This window comes from Oncorhynchus kisutch, linkage group LG21, assembly GCF_002021735.2.
Source record: "Oncorhynchus kisutch isolate 150728-3 linkage group LG21, Okis_V2, whole genome shotgun sequence".
Taxonomy (NCBI): domain Eukaryota; kingdom Metazoa; phylum Chordata; class Actinopteri; order Salmoniformes; family Salmonidae; genus Oncorhynchus; species Oncorhynchus kisutch.
Genome location: NC_034194.2, coordinates 24,627,172 through 24,643,203, shown reverse-complemented (window position 1 = coordinate 24,643,203; position 16,032 = coordinate 24,627,172). Strand labels below are relative to the sequence as shown.

General features: G+C 47.3%; 1 protein-coding gene across 5 annotated transcripts in view; it reads right to left on the bottom strand.

Annotated features, from left to right (window-relative positions):
* Positions 1 to 16,032, bottom strand: part of syne1a (spectrin repeat containing, nuclear envelope 1a) — a 142,709-nt gene that overhangs the window by 75,791 nt on the left and 50,886 nt on the right. For all 5 annotated transcript variants that reach the window (XM_031800202.1, XM_031800205.1, XM_031800204.1 and 2 more), the window contains 20 exons: positions 15,381 to 15,548; positions 13,504 to 13,680; positions 12,210 to 12,356; positions 11,747 to 11,872; positions 11,345 to 11,521; positions 10,761 to 11,026; positions 10,468 to 10,624; positions 9,905 to 10,303; positions 8,065 to 9,690; positions 7,162 to 7,517; positions 6,934 to 7,078; positions 6,626 to 6,844; positions 5,516 to 5,805; positions 5,204 to 5,369; positions 4,911 to 5,066; positions 4,429 to 4,581; positions 4,034 to 4,216; positions 3,524 to 3,661; positions 3,212 to 3,397; positions 1 to 75 (listed from right to left, as the gene is read on the bottom strand). The exon at positions 1 to 75 is cut by the window's left edge and continues 48 nt beyond it. In XM_031800202.1, the coding sequence (XP_031656062.1) occupies positions 1 to 75; positions 3,212 to 3,397; positions 3,524 to 3,661; positions 4,034 to 4,216; positions 4,429 to 4,581; positions 4,911 to 5,066; positions 5,204 to 5,369; positions 5,516 to 5,805; positions 6,626 to 6,844; positions 6,934 to 7,078; positions 7,162 to 7,517; positions 8,065 to 9,690; positions 9,905 to 10,303; positions 10,468 to 10,624; positions 10,761 to 11,026; positions 11,345 to 11,521; positions 11,747 to 11,872; positions 12,210 to 12,356; positions 13,504 to 13,680; positions 15,381 to 15,548 (5,310 nt within the window). The remainder of the gene's footprint in view (positions 76 to 3,211; positions 3,398 to 3,523; positions 3,662 to 4,033; positions 4,217 to 4,428; positions 4,582 to 4,910; positions 5,067 to 5,203; positions 5,370 to 5,515; positions 5,806 to 6,625; positions 6,845 to 6,933; positions 7,079 to 7,161; positions 7,518 to 8,064; positions 9,691 to 9,904; positions 10,304 to 10,467; positions 10,625 to 10,760; positions 11,027 to 11,344; positions 11,522 to 11,746; positions 11,873 to 12,209; positions 12,357 to 13,503; positions 13,681 to 15,380; positions 15,549 to 16,032) is intronic.

Sequence of the window (16,032 nt, the reverse complement as noted above, 5' to 3'; positions counted from 1 at the left end):
AGAGGTGAGTGTGAGCTGGGCCTGGTCCAGAGAGTCATGCAGGGTCTTCACCTCAGCCTCCAAGCGAACCATGTCCTGATGGGAGACACACAGGTAAGACCGTTCCAGTTCCATAGTTCCACAATATTTACTGAACCCCCCCCCCTAACTAAATCTCACAATGCCATTAGTGATTATTAGAAACAGACTTCAATCTAGGGAGCTACTGCAGGGGAGTCAAGACAGATTAAAAGAGTACAGCAACCTAGGCCTATAGAGTCTGTAGTGCTGATGCAGTTCTGATGCAGTTAGCCTCGCGTACCAGCCTTCTAGGCTTACGGCTGGTGGAAAGACTAGTGTAGAGACCGGTAATGACCACAAGATGGAAGTGTGGTGTCAATAAACGCTCTAGTAACAGCCGCATTCTTAACTGCATTGTTTCTGTCATTTCCTGGATTCCTGTTTGCAACTGGTTTAACTGGGGCTTCCTGGTTTGTTGGACACAGGAACGTACCCAGGTCTGAATCAAGGTACAACACCAGAGTCTGGGTTTGTGTGATGTTGCCATTAACTTAATACAGTAAGTACCCACATACTATACTGAACAGAAATATAAAGGCAACATGTCAAGTGTTGGTCCCATGTTCCATGAGCTGAAATACAACATCCCAGAAATGTTCCATATGCACAAAAAGCTTATTTCTCTCAAATTATGTGCACACATTTGTTTACATCCCTGTTAGTCAGAATTTCTTCTTTGCCAAGATAATCCATCCACCTGACAGATGTGGCATATCAAGAAGCTGATTTAACAGAATGATCATTACACAGGTGCACCTTGTGTTGGGGACAATAAAAGGCCATTCTAAAATGTGCAGTTTTGTCACACAACACAATGCATAAGATGTCTCAAGTTTTGAGGGAGCGTGCAATTGTCATGCTGGCTGCAGGAACGTCCACCATAACTGTTGCCAGAGTATTGAAGGTTAATTTCTCTACCATAAGCTGCCTCCAACGTCATTTTAATTTTAATTTTTTAATTTGGCAGTACATCCAACCGACCTCACAACCGCAGACCACGTGTAAACACGCCAACCTAGGACCTCCACATCCAGCTTCTTCACCCGCCAGGATCATCTGAGACCAGCCACCTAGACAGCTGATGAAACTGAGAAGTATTTCTGTCTGTAATAAAGCTCTTTCTGGGGAAAAACTCATTCTGATTGGGTGGGCCTGGCACCCGCTGAAATCGTTGAAATTGTTGCATTTTGCTTTTATATTTTTGTTTAGTATAAGTTATCTTTTAATTACTTTCCTTGACTGTGATGGGACGCAGCATTAAAATCATGGGTAAGCACTGGCAGAATGTTGCACAACATAATGGTGTATAATTACAGGATAATCAGGATAATGAATTCTGATTGCCGGTTGTGTTGAAAAAAGTACCCTCCCTATACTTTACATTCATTTTTCCACAAAAGGTGGGTTAACTGATGGGCAAAAACTCTACACCACTGAGGCGTGTTACCAGGTTGTAAAAAGGGGGTGCTATTAGGACAGATTTTGTTGGTAATAATGACAGGTACGTCGTGAGGTTATAAAAAGGTGACAGGCTTTATTGTTTTTTTGTGTGGATTTTGTCATGACTGTCCACGAGAATACAAGAATTCAGATCAGGTTTGTAATGAATAACTTCACTCAGACCCCTCTCACCCGTAGAGGGGAGAGGAAAGAAATAGATGGGATTAACAACTCACATCTTGTTGTAAATCAAGGAAAGAAGATTCAGCCCTCCCTCTCCAATATTCACCAAAGGAATGTCCTTTGTTTCAAAAATAATTTTTCCCACCAAAACTCTAACACGTTCAAAAGCGAATACTGGAACATTATTTCTAACATGGAACGTGGGGAATGGTCAGAGACGATCTATAGAACACTTAGATTGAATCATAGTACACTGTCTCCGACACTCGTCTTATGTGGCAGGGCTTGCAAACTATTACAGACTACAAAGGGAAGCACAGCTGCAAGCTGCCCAGTGACACGAGCCTACCAGACGAGCTAAATCACTTCTATGCTTGCTTCGAGGCAAGCAACACTGAGACATGCATGAGAGCATCAGCTGTTCTGGACGGCGGTGTGATCATGCTCTCCGTAGTCGACGTGAGTAAGACCTTTAAACAGGCCAACATTCACAGGCTGCGGGGCCAGACGGATTACCAGGACGTGTGCTCCTGGCATGTGCTGACCAACTGGCAGGTGTCTTCACTGACATTTTCAACATGTCCCCTCCTGTACTCCTGTTCACCCACGACTGCATGGCCAGGCACGACTCCAACACCATGATTAAGTTTGCAGACGGCACAACAGTGGTAGGCCTGATCACCGACAACAACGAGACAGCCTATAGGGAGGAGGTCAGAGACCTGCCCGGGGGGTGCCAGAATAACATCCTAACCAAGACTAAGGAGATGATTGTGGACTACAGGAAAAGAAGGACTGAGCACGCCCCCATTCTCATCGACCGGGCTGTAGTGGAGCAGGTTGAGAGCTACAAGTTCCTTGGTGTCCACATCAACAACAAACTAGAATTGTCCAAACACACCAAGACAGTCGTGAAGAGGGCACGACAAAGCCTATTCCCCCTCAGGAAACTAAAAAGATTTGTCATGGGTCCTGAGATCTTCATACGGTTCTACAGCTACAACATCGAGAGCATGTTGTAGCTGGTTGCATCAATGCCTGGTATGGCAAATGCTCGGCCTCCGACCGCAAGGCACTACAGAGGGTAGTGCGTACGGCCCAGTACATCCCTGGGGCTAAGCTGCCTGCCATCCAGGACCTCACCAGTGTGTATGTTTATCCTGTGTTACCATTTAATTGGCTAGTAAATAAATAATTAAACCAATTTGTGTAGTACTGAATCATAAATAAGGCTTGGGTTACGACTGTTCAGAATGATGATATGATACGAGGTTATGATTAATAAGTTGATTGTTTACAGATGTGATAGGTAAAGACCTTTAAATAGGGAGATGGTAAAGAACCGCTCTCATGGTGCCCCAAATCCTAATGAGTTGATTGTTACATTATTCATTTAATCAGGTAACAATTAAACATAGTTATTTGATTAGATAAATAACAGTCTTCAGATTTATGTTAAATTCAAGTCACAAAAGTTTTAATAACAGGTGCGTTACCTTGGTTAAATAATGACAGGTGTGTTAGTTACCTTGGCGGCATCCTGCAGGCTCTGGAGGCGTGTCTTTGCGCTCTGCTGCAACTCCTCAGTGCATCTGCTCAGTTGTTTCACCTGCTGGCTCCACCCCTCCGTCTGTAGCACCTCCCCCAGCTGCCCTTCCCTTTCCCCCATGGCCTCCAGGTCACCATGGAGACCACGACACTCTCGCAGCACCGCCTGTCACCATGGGAACACAGAGCGGTAGAGATAGAAGGAGCGCTAAACAGACATGACTCAGGCTATGGACAACACTAAAGAACCTGACTGGCTGCCCTTTATGTCACTCAATAATGAGACACCCACCTGGTGGGCTCTGATTTGCTCCTGAAGCTGGGAAGCGGAGCTCCAGATTATGTTGCCAGTGACCAGGGTCTCTGCTTTCTCAGCCCAGCCCAGGAGGAACTGCCTCATCCCCTTATACTCCTCTAGCTGCTGCTCTGCCTGCTCAGTACACAGGGTGGGACATGAAAAAGGAGAGGTGAGGAGAGAGGAGAGAAGGAGGCGAGTGAGAGACATACTCCTCTGAATATCATTGTCATCGCCATATAATTTTTTTTATTTTATCGTTTAGCAGATGCTTTTTCCAGAGTGATTTACAGGAGCAATCAGGGTTAAGTGCCTTGCTCAAGGGCACATTGACAGTTTTTTCACCGAATAGGCATAGGGATTCCAACCAGCAACCTTTTGGTTACTGGCTCAACTCTCTTAACCGCAAGGCTACCTGCCGCCCTATATGTTAGGAAGTCATGCTACCACAGCTTATTGCCTAATGGAAGAGTTAAGATTGATGACAGATACGGATTGACATCTGACCTTGTGTAGTTGGTTGGCCCGTTCCTGGGCCTGTTGTGTGGTCAGGCGCTGGACCTCAGCCAGTCTGGACAGGGCGTCTCCCAGCTGCTTACACAGTAGAGGGTTCTGGTCCCCAAACTCCTGTACTGCTACAACCAGCTCAGCCAGGGAGCGACCACATCCCTCACACTCTTCACACAGACACTAGAGGGAGAGAGGTAGAGGAAGATGGGGAAGTGGATGGGTGGAGGGAGGAGGTATAAGAATTCCATCTGGAATATTTCTCACAGAAGTGGGTCACTCTTGAAAGCAGGGGGGCAGCTCTTGTCATTCCAAGTCTTCACTAATACCCCTATAGACCAATCATTAACCTCAATGTCTGAAAATGTATTGCCAGTTTAATGAGGGCTAATTACCTTGGTTTCCTCCTTGGCCTGCTCCAGGTCTGTAGCCTTCTCACTGATCTTCAGAGAGATGGTCTTCAACTTCCCCTCAATGTCCTGCAGTCTGGAACTAAAGTCCTCCTTCACATCTCTGGTCTGCTGCACCTCTCTCTCCCTCGACTGGACCTGGAACAGTCATGGCAGATATTAGAATGATAAAATATCCATGGACATTTATAAGGGTGCCATAATCTCCTATTGAACTCTAATTTGGCTCATTATTATGCCACGACACATATCCAAAAAGCTTGTGTCAGAGTGCCCCCTAGAGACCAAATGCAAGAAGAACCACCAAAACTGTCAGACCCACAGAGTATCTAGGTCTAATCAAAGAATATACATTTGAATTACAACAGATTTATATAATCAGCAGTATAACTGACTAACTTATTAACTAACTAACTAACTACGATCACCCATAGTTCCAGAGGGGGAGTTCCAGAGGGGGAGGGTACCTGGTCCTCAGCGGAGCCCAGGGCGAGTGTCACCTCAGCCAACTGCATGCTCAGTTCAGAGGGCAGGGCTGCCTGGAGGTCCTGGTACTTGTTCTGTTGCAGCTCCACCATCCTCTCCACACTCTGGCGCCTACTGATGACCTCACCATGGGCTGTCTGTGTGATAGATTGACAATAAGGGATTACTACTGGCTGCAGACTTTTTGGATATGGAAAAAAGTGTGTCTTTAAACAGGTCAAGCGGTCTGTGTGTGTGCGTGTGTGATTGTGATTGTGAGTCTACACACTCGTACCTCTAGCTCATGCAGCAGTGAGTCCAGGTCAGATGAAGGGCTCAGTAGCAGTCCCCTGGTGTCCTGGATCCATCCCTTCACCAGTCCTAGCTCCCTCTCCACCTCGTCCCTCTCCCTCAGCTCCTGCTGCACCTGGGCCCTGCTACCACGCACCTGCAGCACCAGGCTGGGGACACACATGACATAAGATGATACCTCATTGTCTTATTACATAGAAATTGGATTTTCATCTCAAACCTCCTTCACCGTCAACACAGTAGCGATAATTTAGTAGAACCAATAGAATACATTTACCCCCCCCCGCGCGTTTACCTCTCATATATATCCAGCATACTCCTGATCTCCTTCAGACAGGGTGTCTCTTCTCTAGTGCTGTCAGTTTTCTCCATATCCATATCCTCTTCCTCCTGGTCCTCTCCTATCAGGCTGAGGGTGTGTTGCCCCAGCAGGGCCAGGGCTGACTGCTCTCTCTCCACCTCCAGGCTGAAGGAGTCATGGTATTCCAACAGGTTCTGTAGCGCCGCCCTGGTGGCTGCCTTCTCCACTGTGCTGTCTGGCACACGAGCATGGAGGTCTACTGACACAGACCGTACCTTCTCCATCTGAGGACAGAGGCAGAAATATTTCATGCTGAACAGAAACATGTCAATAGAAATTCAGGAACGTGTTTAGTAGAAATGTATATTTTGTGACATGTTAGCCAAGGTAATAGTTAAGCAATTGTTAATTAAGTTACAACAGTGTACTGATTAGGTTAGACCAAAACTCTTGAGCTCGGTGGTTACTTCACTCTTCTAGTTAATTCTTTCTTTAAGTCCTTTTGTGTTGTCCTTGTTCTTCCTGTTGTGGTGCATAGAACCAGCCACAGGAAACTGACCCAAGTCATTTATAACGGTGATGTCATGTCCAGTTGAACAATGGCCCCAAAGAAAGGCCCCAGGCAACAAGAACACGTCACATCAAAGGATGTGAGCATTTCCTATCTGATGACATCATTTCCTGTTAAGGAGTAGCGCTTTGTGGGAGCCCTTGTGAGTTGGAAGTGGATGGAAGGCTTTGGCAGGAGCTCATCGCTGGCCTGATGCCTAGAATTACATCAGTGACACCCACTGACTAGTGGCTGTATCTGAGCTAACATCCAACAGAAGTGACCTAAATCCACAGCAGTACGAATTCTTAGAGTAACTATTGATCTCAGAGGCATAAAGGCTGAGCCTCAACCCACTCCTCAAAAGTATCAACAAGGGGAGCACTGTTCTATGGAATGTATGCTGTTAGCTGCTGAAAACCTCAGGTAGCCTAAAGTGTTCAAATTGCCAATGTGCCTGCTGGAATACTACATACAGTATGTGAATCAACAATAACTACATTTTCCCAAGCTAATATACACATACTGTATGTTGAAATAGACAGATCGCCTACCTTCTCCCTGAAGCTCCTCCAGTCCCGAGCTGTGTCCTCCAGCGCTCTCTCCTGGGCTCGTGCCACGCTGCGCAGGCGGGTCCAACGTTGCCATAAAGATGACACAGAGTGACCAATAGCAGCTTTGCTGGACTCAGACCCAACCAGAGCCAAATCTGTGGCCTTCTCTTTCAGGCCAGTCAGGGTGGGTTCACACCCATCAATCAGAATCACCAGAGACTAGAGAGATGAGACGAATTTACAACAGAAATGACAGAAATTTAGTGAAAGAAAACATTGATAATAAGTCATAAACAGTCATAGCTTACCTTGTAACTCTGGAATTTGTCCTCAGCCTCCTGGCTATTGGCTGCCTTCGCCGAGGGGAACGCAGTCATCATACTTCCTGTTTCATTCATCTGTCCAATCAGCTCCTCTCTCTCCGTCTGGAAGGAGCTCCACTGAGCAGCACAGCTACAGATGACACATTCATTTTAGAGCAGTTAGATTCTGTAACACATGCACGCACCGCACACTCACACCATGTGAGACCTTACCTCTGCAGATCCTCCCGGTAACCCTTCAGCTGCTCTTTGACCTCTGACCCCTTCTGTCGCATTACCTCCACACCTTCTTTCTTTCTTTCACTTTCTTTCATCTCCTTCGTCACTCCCAGCCCCACCAGACCATCCAGCTGAGCACCCAGGGTCTCCAGCTCATCTAGTTTAGCCACGAAGGCCGGTTCCTGGGCTGAGATCTCCTCCAGCTCCCTGAGGCTCTCTGTCTGGTTCTCCAGCTCTATTCCCAGGGTGGTTCTCTGGAGAAAAGCCCCAGCTTCGTCAAGCCACTTGCGGGCTGACTGCTGGGTGGATTGGTGCCTCTGGACCAGGAACAGAGTCTGATCCAGGCTCAGCTAAAGTCCACACAAAATCAATGAATGTGTTGGACTTTTCATTGGAAAGTAATTTATTCCCAGTTAAAAAGTGCTTACTGTATGCCAAAGGTCAAGAGAATAATGAGTAGCAACCACTCACTCACTGCTAATTAATGAGAGAATGTTTTAAGAATGATTGAATCAGTTATCAGGGGATGATTGTATCCAGGATAAGTAATTCACTAGGAGGACAGATTAAATCATCATGAGACTACTCAGATAAATAACTGAACTACTTATCGCGAGATCATGACAATATGAATTGAACTGGTCTGTTATGAATGTCCTTTCAGACAAAGCCTGTTAATATTGATAACATGGGGGAGAGGTTATTACAGATGAGTCAGATCATCAATGATAGACTTGGTTTATGTAAAAACAAGGCTCCCTTTTCAGCTACTTCAGCCAACAGTTATGATTTACAACACCGTAAAAAAACTAGATTTGATATCTTATGCTAATTTTTAAACATTATCTTTAGATCCAGTGTGTACACATACATTACACAATAGTATAGTATATTTACCTGCTTGGTTCTAAGTGCTTGTTGGACATCAGCCCTCAGTTTAGCCAGCTCCTCTAGGTTAGCGTCCACATGGGTAGGGCAGGCCTCGTTTCTACTGCTGTATCTCTGCTTCTCCCTGCTGCCCATGGCATCTGCTACCCTCATTCTGGACTGCACCTCTTCCTCTACCACCTTCAGTCTCCTGACCTCCTCCTCTACCATCTCAACTTTCACCTCTGGAAGGGTCAATGGTTCCCCAAGCTTCTTCCTCAGACTCTTCAGCCAATCTGATGTCCGCCCAGTCTCTTTCTCAAATTCTTTGTCCTTCTTGAGACAGTTTTCACATTCTGTAACACAATATTTTACTTCCGACCTTACGGACTGCAGCTCTTTTTGATGCAAGGTCACTACCTCTCTGGAGGCCTGGATGGCGGCAGGATCACAGTTCAATCCCAGGTCTTCTGTATGTCGGGTGAGTCTCTCCAGGTGAGAGCCCATCCTTTCCAGATCTTCCAGCAGTGTGTAAAGACTCGTCAGTCTCTCTGTGCCACCTAATGTGGTGTCTGAGTCTGACTTCATTCTAGTGAACTGCTCTTTCACTGACTTCAACTCAGAGTCTAGTTTTGCTGATGTTGCATTATACTCTGCCAATGTTTTCAATGAGTCGTCAAGATGTTTCAGTCTCTGGTCAATGGTCCTCTTCAGATTGTCATGGAGGTTAACCAGCTGTTCTGTCTCCTCAGCATGGCATCGTTGGCCCCTGCTGAGAAACCCCTCAGTCTTCCTCCTCAGCTCTCTCACTGCAGGGCTGAGCTGAGACAGGCTTTCAGACAGATCTCTATGGTCATGACGGAGATGAACAACTTCCTGTTCTTGAATACTGACAGTCCGTTTCGCTAAACCGTCTAACTGCTCCTGAAGCTCCTCCAATGCTCTACAAGTGACATTGAAGAAGCAGTCGTAGTCCTTTCTCTCTAGGATAGCCTGCTGGATCCTGTCCCTCTTCTCTTTGGCTAACGCTAGGATGCTGTTGTATTGTTGAGGGAGGGCATTGAGCTTTTCGTCCAGGTAGCAGTGATCTACCTCCTTTAGCGAGGGGAGAATCTCCTGCCCCACCCTCTGGACGATGAGTAGGAGGTTCTCGTATTCCGACGCCTGCTCTAGAACGTTCTGGAACTTCGCCAGTCGACCCTGCAGTTCCGAATCGTCATCGGCGTTGCAGGTGAAGTCAATCTCGGGGAAGGTAATGCCATCTGCCCGTCTCAGCCAGTGACACGTCCTATCCAGGTCGACCTTGAAGTACTTCCTGGAGGTCAGGGCTCTGTCCAGGTCCTGTAGGCGATGGGTGGTTCTCTGGAAGGCCGTCTCAAAGACCCTCTGGAGCTCCTCCAGCCTGGTCACGGTCTCCCCCCGCTCCTGGTCTGTGGCGTCCCTCTCCAGGTCACGACCCTGGACCCACAGAGAGGCCAACTCCCCCTGGTAGGCCCGCAGGCCGCTCTGGACCCCTCGGCACGTCACCACCTGCTTGGTCAGGTCGTCAGGGAGGAGAGCCACGTGGTCGTCCATTAAAGCCTTCCTCTCCTGCTGCTGGACCCAGGACAGAGCCCTCCCCACAGCCTGGAGGAACTGGGTCCGCTCCGTGAAGGCCTAGAAAATAACAATCACACTTTTTATTTAAAAAGCACTTTTCTTTTTTGTCATATTTTTATTTCAGTGCCTTCAAATAATTGAGATTTAAACCACCATTCCAGCAGGTTCCACATGATAAAAAAAATATTCATAAAACTACTAAGCACTACTGCAGAAAAATGTATAAATATAATTTTGTGTATGTAAATTAAAACTAGATTAGACTACAAACCTTGCTGAGGTACTTCCTCCGCTGGCTCACCCTGGCCCCCAGTGCCTCTACTTCTCCCTCGGCCTGGAGTACCAGCTCCTGCAGGCGTCTCCTCTCGCTCAGCCCCAGCCTAGAGGCCACGCGCTGGGCCTCGCTCACTGCCTGGCCCAGCAGCTGCCCCCGGGCCTCCAGCTCCACACACACACTCAGGTGGTCAAACAGGAAGCTCTGGGCCAGGTCTGGAGGAGGGCTGGTCTTCAGGGCTGATGTTAGAGCAGGACGCTGCTCCTCCATCCACTCCCGGGCCTCCCTCAGTTGGGCTTCCACCCGACCAAGGTCCTCCAGAGTCTGGGAAGAGTCCTGGATCTTCCCCTGGATCAGGCTGTCCAGCTGGGACCAGCGCTTCTCCAAGTGGCCCACCTGGACAAAGAAAAGTCTTTAGTAGAATCTCATGCATAGTTATTCAGAGATATTGTTGGCAGTGCTTAAATATTGATCACATACATTATCAGGAAAACACATGCAGGATAATAAAGTGGGAATTGACCTAGGTTTTACCCAACTGAAGGGAGTTTTTACAGCACCTGTTGTTTGACCAGCTCCTTGTCCAGCAGGCTGAGGCGTGGCAGGACAGCCTGTCTCTGGTCCCTCAGCTCCTCTAGAGTTCCTCTCTGGTCCTCCAGGTCACAACACAGCTTTCTCAGAGCCTCCAGGTGCTCACTGGTGCTCTCTGTGTCCGCCCTGAGACACAAACACAGGGAGGGGGACAGGAAGAGGAGGTATTACTGTATGAGTCCACACTTTGAACGGTGTGTGTGTGTTTGTGTGTGTGTGTGTGTTTGGCATGTGTGCGTTTGTGTGTCCAGCTTTGTCATACCTGGCCAGGTAGTCCCACTCTCTGGACACCTGGTGGAAGAGTTCCTCCACGGCAGCCACACAGTCATGGTACTCTCCGCTCCTCTGCATGTCCTCACCCCTCTGCCCCTCCAGCTCTTCAGCCCTCTGCCCCAACTCCTCCCAGGCCCTCCTCAGACCTCCCATCTCCTCCAGGGCAGGGGAGGACTGGCCCTCCGTCAGCCCAGCCACAGCCTCCCTCAGCTGGGTGACGTCGACCTGCTTCACTCTGAGCTGCTGGAGGAACTCCTGGTAGAATGAAGATGGTATTAGTATTATACTATCAATGCTTTCTGCTCAGGTCATTGTGTTTGACTGGTAGACTGTTTTAGAGCCAGTAACCATGATAGCACTGAAACAACAATGCAAGTGTTGATCTATCAATCCATACACCCATCCATCTGGTCAATTAACACCTGAACCATTACACTTCACAAGTGGTCACCCATCCATCCATCCGTCCATCCATCCATCCATCCATCCATCCATCCATCCATCCATCCATCCATCCATCCATCCATCCATTCAGTATAAATAAGCTAACAGATTACTACACCCAGTACAGACCTGTGCCTGATCCAGTTGGTTCTGGGTGATCTTGGGCTCCAGTTCAGCCGGTCTCCTGGAGAGGTTCTGCAGCTGCTGCTCTGTCTCTCTGAGTTGAGCTTCCAGATCAGCCCGCTGCTCCTGAACGTCCCTCCAGCTCTCTGCCACCTCCTCACACACCAGCATCCTCTCCTCGATCTACATACACAGGGGAGACGGAAGCTTTATGTCTGAGGTATGATAAGGATTGGAATGTTGCATAATGCTTGAAACACAGTATTCACTGGTAATCAGTCATAAGTTTGTTAGCTGATGTTTATCGATTGACATTGTAATGCCATATTGACACACAGAAACCAATGTCAATACATTCCCAATGCAGTCTGTGGCTGTGGCTAATGAACCGTACTGAGATGTACTCACCTGTAGTTTGACCTGCTGGATGTCTTGGGCGGTCTCCCTCACCCTCTGCTCTGAAAGGTCACAGGTAGAACACACCAGCTGTAGGTAGGTACTGGCCTGCTCCTGGAGAGTCCGCTCATGCTTCACCTGGACAGTACAGCAGGTGAGAGACCAATCAACACGTAAACCATTACACTTGAGGAGTGAATTGCACTATTCAATTGAATATGACCTTCCCATTTGCAATTGCAAACAAAGTATGAAATTATATACATTATATCATGTTAATGTGTTATATATACTAATTATAATAATAATAACATTTTATACATGATTAAAACCCTAGTTCACCAGTTCATACTGTAATCCCAGTTCAATGTGTACAGTATATCAGAGTAGGCATTGTATCTAGCTACTGTTTTGACAAAGCCACTTTGAAGGTATGCCAGCCAGATAGGTAATAAGTGTAGTGTTGGTGAGTGACCTGCTGTAGCGCCTCCTCCAGGCTGAGAGGGAGATGTGCAGTGGGCTCTGGTTCCTCTGAGACTGACACCAGCCAGGTCTGACACTGCTGCAGAGCATCCTGCAGACTGACATGCCTCTGCAACTCACGGTCCAAACTCTGGTACACCTGGGGGAGAGGGAAGTGAGAGAGAGAGAGAGAGAGAGAAAGCGAGAGAGAGAGAGAGAGAGAGAGAGAGAGAGACAGAGAGAGAGAGACAGAGACAGAGACAGACAGAGACAGAACCAGAGACAGAGAGATAGACGGATGAAAAGATAGAGGGGTATAGAGATAAAATGGATGAAAGTCTATCTAAATCAAACAGATTCAACCTCTTCTACATTGCAATGCCCTGGACTGTGCCAGGAAAACTACTGTAATGGATGGAGAAAACACTCTATGAAAGACATTAACACATTTCCATAAATCAAAAACCCTTCTATTCCCAAGTCCCTTTCATAAACAATAAACGTCTGGCTGGTAAATAACTAAATAGTGTTTTGTTTGACAGGTGTTGAATGCAGAGGCGTCGCTGCCCTACAGGGGAGAGAACAACAGCAGGACATGATTGACATAGTTAATATGAGAGCCCTGAGGGGTATGATCCGTGATAGACATGTGTTGGCACAAGGCCTGGCAGAGTTGGCAGAAGGGGTACGAGGGTTGGCATGGTGGTTGGGTTAGAGGGATATAGGCCTGGGAGTTTGGGACTAAGTTGGCAGGCATAGCATGGCATGGCAAGGCTGGATCGGCAGTTGTAGAATTGGCAGAAGGGTGTTGATAAAGTGTGGCTGGATCACACGGGTTAGCAGATTGGCTGAATAGGGCTGTACTGGGAGGTGAGCTGTTGACAGTGTGGACGAGCGGTATAGGGCTTGCCAAGATGACAGAGTCGATTTGGCTATTTTGGCCAAGAGTGATAAAATCAAGTTGACGGGGAGAGCAAGGAGGGAGAAATAAGGTAAGATTGAGATAGTGGCTTGGCTGGTACTATTGGTCTGTGTTGGCATTGGTGGTTGTGCTCTGCTTTGGCGGGCCTTATTTGGCAAGGAACATTTGGTTGGCAGTCAAGGGCTGTCTTGGGAAGAAGGTTTAGGTGTTTGTATGGGTTGGGATTAAGTGAGTGGCTGGGCAACTGCAGTGTTGATGGAGAGACTGTGTTGGTGTGTGTTGTAGTCTGTGCACAAAATTATATATATTTGCCTATTATAATTTGAATTGAAGGACGTCTTAATGTGGGTACCCCCCCAACACACCCCTCCCCCGCATTACTCACTCTCTGTGCCGTGCTGCAGATGGCAGAGTAGCTGTCTCGGGTGCCTTGCTGCTGAGCCTGGACCTGCTGTCTCAGCCTGCTCTGCACACGCTCACTGCAGCCCTCCACCAGGTCATCTCCCCTCTCCTTCAGCCCAGACAGGCGGTCCTCAAAGCCTGCTATCTCCTCCATGATGGCCTGGACCAGGGGGGAGAGGAGGAACGGAGCCAAGCACTTTTTGGGTTAGTGAGGGGTTTGGTTGAAGAACATGGTGGACATCAAATAGACAAGAGTGCATGCTGAGCCAAAGGATCAGATTGGATGGATGAACTTGAGGGGAGGTCAAATTGAACAAAGAGAGAAAGAAATGTGGCTTACATACAGAGATATCTGTGTCCTGCTCATGAGATAAAAGGATGAACACTGTTTATACTTGATTGCTATAGGATGTCTTGCTCCCAGACAGACTAAATAAATTCTTTGCTCGCTTTGAGGACAATACAGTGCCACTGACACGGCCCGCTACCAAAACCTGCGGACTCTCCTTCACTGCAGCCGACGTGAGTAAAACATTTAAACGTGTTAACCCTCGCAAGGCTGCAGGCCCAGACGGCATCCCCAGCCGCGTCCTCAAAGCATGCGCAGACCAGCTGGCTATTCCGTAAACATTGATTACCAACAACGACGAGACAGCCTACAGGGAGGAGGTGAGGGCCCTCGGAGTGTGGTGTCAGGAAAATAACCCCACACTCAACGTCAACAAAACAAAGGAGATGATTGTGGACATCAGGAAATAGCAGAGGGAGCACCCCCCTATCCACACCGACGGGACAGTAGTGGAGAGGGTAGTAAGTTTTAAGTTCCTCGGCGTACACATCACGGACAAACTGAATTTGTCCACCCACACAGACAGCGTTCTGAATAAGGCGCAGCAGCGCCTCTTCAACCTCAGGAGGCTGAAGAAATTCGGCTTGTCACCAAAAGCACTCACAAACTTCTACAGATGCACAATCGAGAGCATCCTGTCGGGCTGTATCACCGCCTGGTACGGCAACTGCTCCGCCCACAACCGTAAGGCTCTCCAGAGGGTAGTGAGGTCTGCACAACGCACAACAACCACCCGAGCCACTGCCTGTTCACCCCGCTATCATCCAGAAGGCGAGGTCAGTACAGGGACCGAGAGACTGAAAAACAGCTTCCATCTCAAGGCCATCAGACTGTTAAACAGCCACCACTAACATTGAGTGGCTGCTGCCAACATACTGACTCAACTCCAGCCACTTTAATAATGGAAATTGATGGAAAAAATGTATCACTAGCCACTTTAAACAATGCCACTTAATATAATGTTTACATACCCTACATTACTCATCTCATATATATATGTATATGTATATACTGTACTCTATATCATCTACTGCATCTTTCCATCTTTATGTAATACATGTATCACTAGCCACTTTAAACTATGCCACTTTTATGTTTACATACCCTTCATTACTCATCTCATATGTATATACTGTACTCAATACCATCTACTGCATCTTGCCTATGCCGTTCTGTACCATCACTCATTCATATATCTTTATGTACATATTCTTTATCCCTTTACACTTGTGTGTATAAGGTAGTAGTTGTGGAATTGTTAGGTTAGATTACACATTGGTTATTACTGCATTGTCGGAACTAGAAGCACAAGCATTTCGCTACACTCGCATTAACATCTGCTAACCATGTGTATGTGACAAATAACATTTGATTTGATTTGATTTTATAGGCTAGAACCTGGCATGCCTAAATTAGGTGGCTCAGGATGGCTTTTCAATAGCAAATCAAATAAAAACACTATGAAAAAGCCATTGGATTAGTGTAATTAATAGCACTGTCTGATTTGTCACCTTGTGACTGGCCAGCTGCTGAGTGGCTGCCTCAAGGCCTCCGCCAGCTGCTGGGTCAGGGGTCACCATCCTGCTGGACATCTGCAGCAGCCACCTCTCCACTTCCTGTAGCTCCACATGGTACACTTCCTGCTCCTTCACCTGGCCCTCCAGGCGCTGCACATGGGCCTGAGACACACACATTGTCATTCACACAAGCATACACACACATTAAGCATTCACACACAGGCCCACAAACACACGCCGGTAGCAGTCCTAGCAGTGACCATAATTGTGATACTCAAACCAGCAACAAGTCACAACAGTGCTACTATACTGTAGCAATAGTACCAACAGTACCAAGTTACTAACAGTAATAGCTGAAGTGGTCCAAACCTCTACTGTATTGTAACCATTATACAATAGCACTCAGAAAGCTGTCATCAAAGTCTCATTAAGAGGACCTGGTTAAAGTGGCAGTCCAGTCTCCTTTTCACATCATGTAACACCTGATTTACTTAACAAAGGTACATCTCAATAGGTGGTACAGGTCAGACAAGACATGGCACAAGTAGGGGGGGTGTTCCTCTTTTGTTCTCTATTGCTACTCTATTGTTCCTCAAGCAAGGGGGAGACTGATGACATCACATTTGACCATCAGACCAACTCCTTG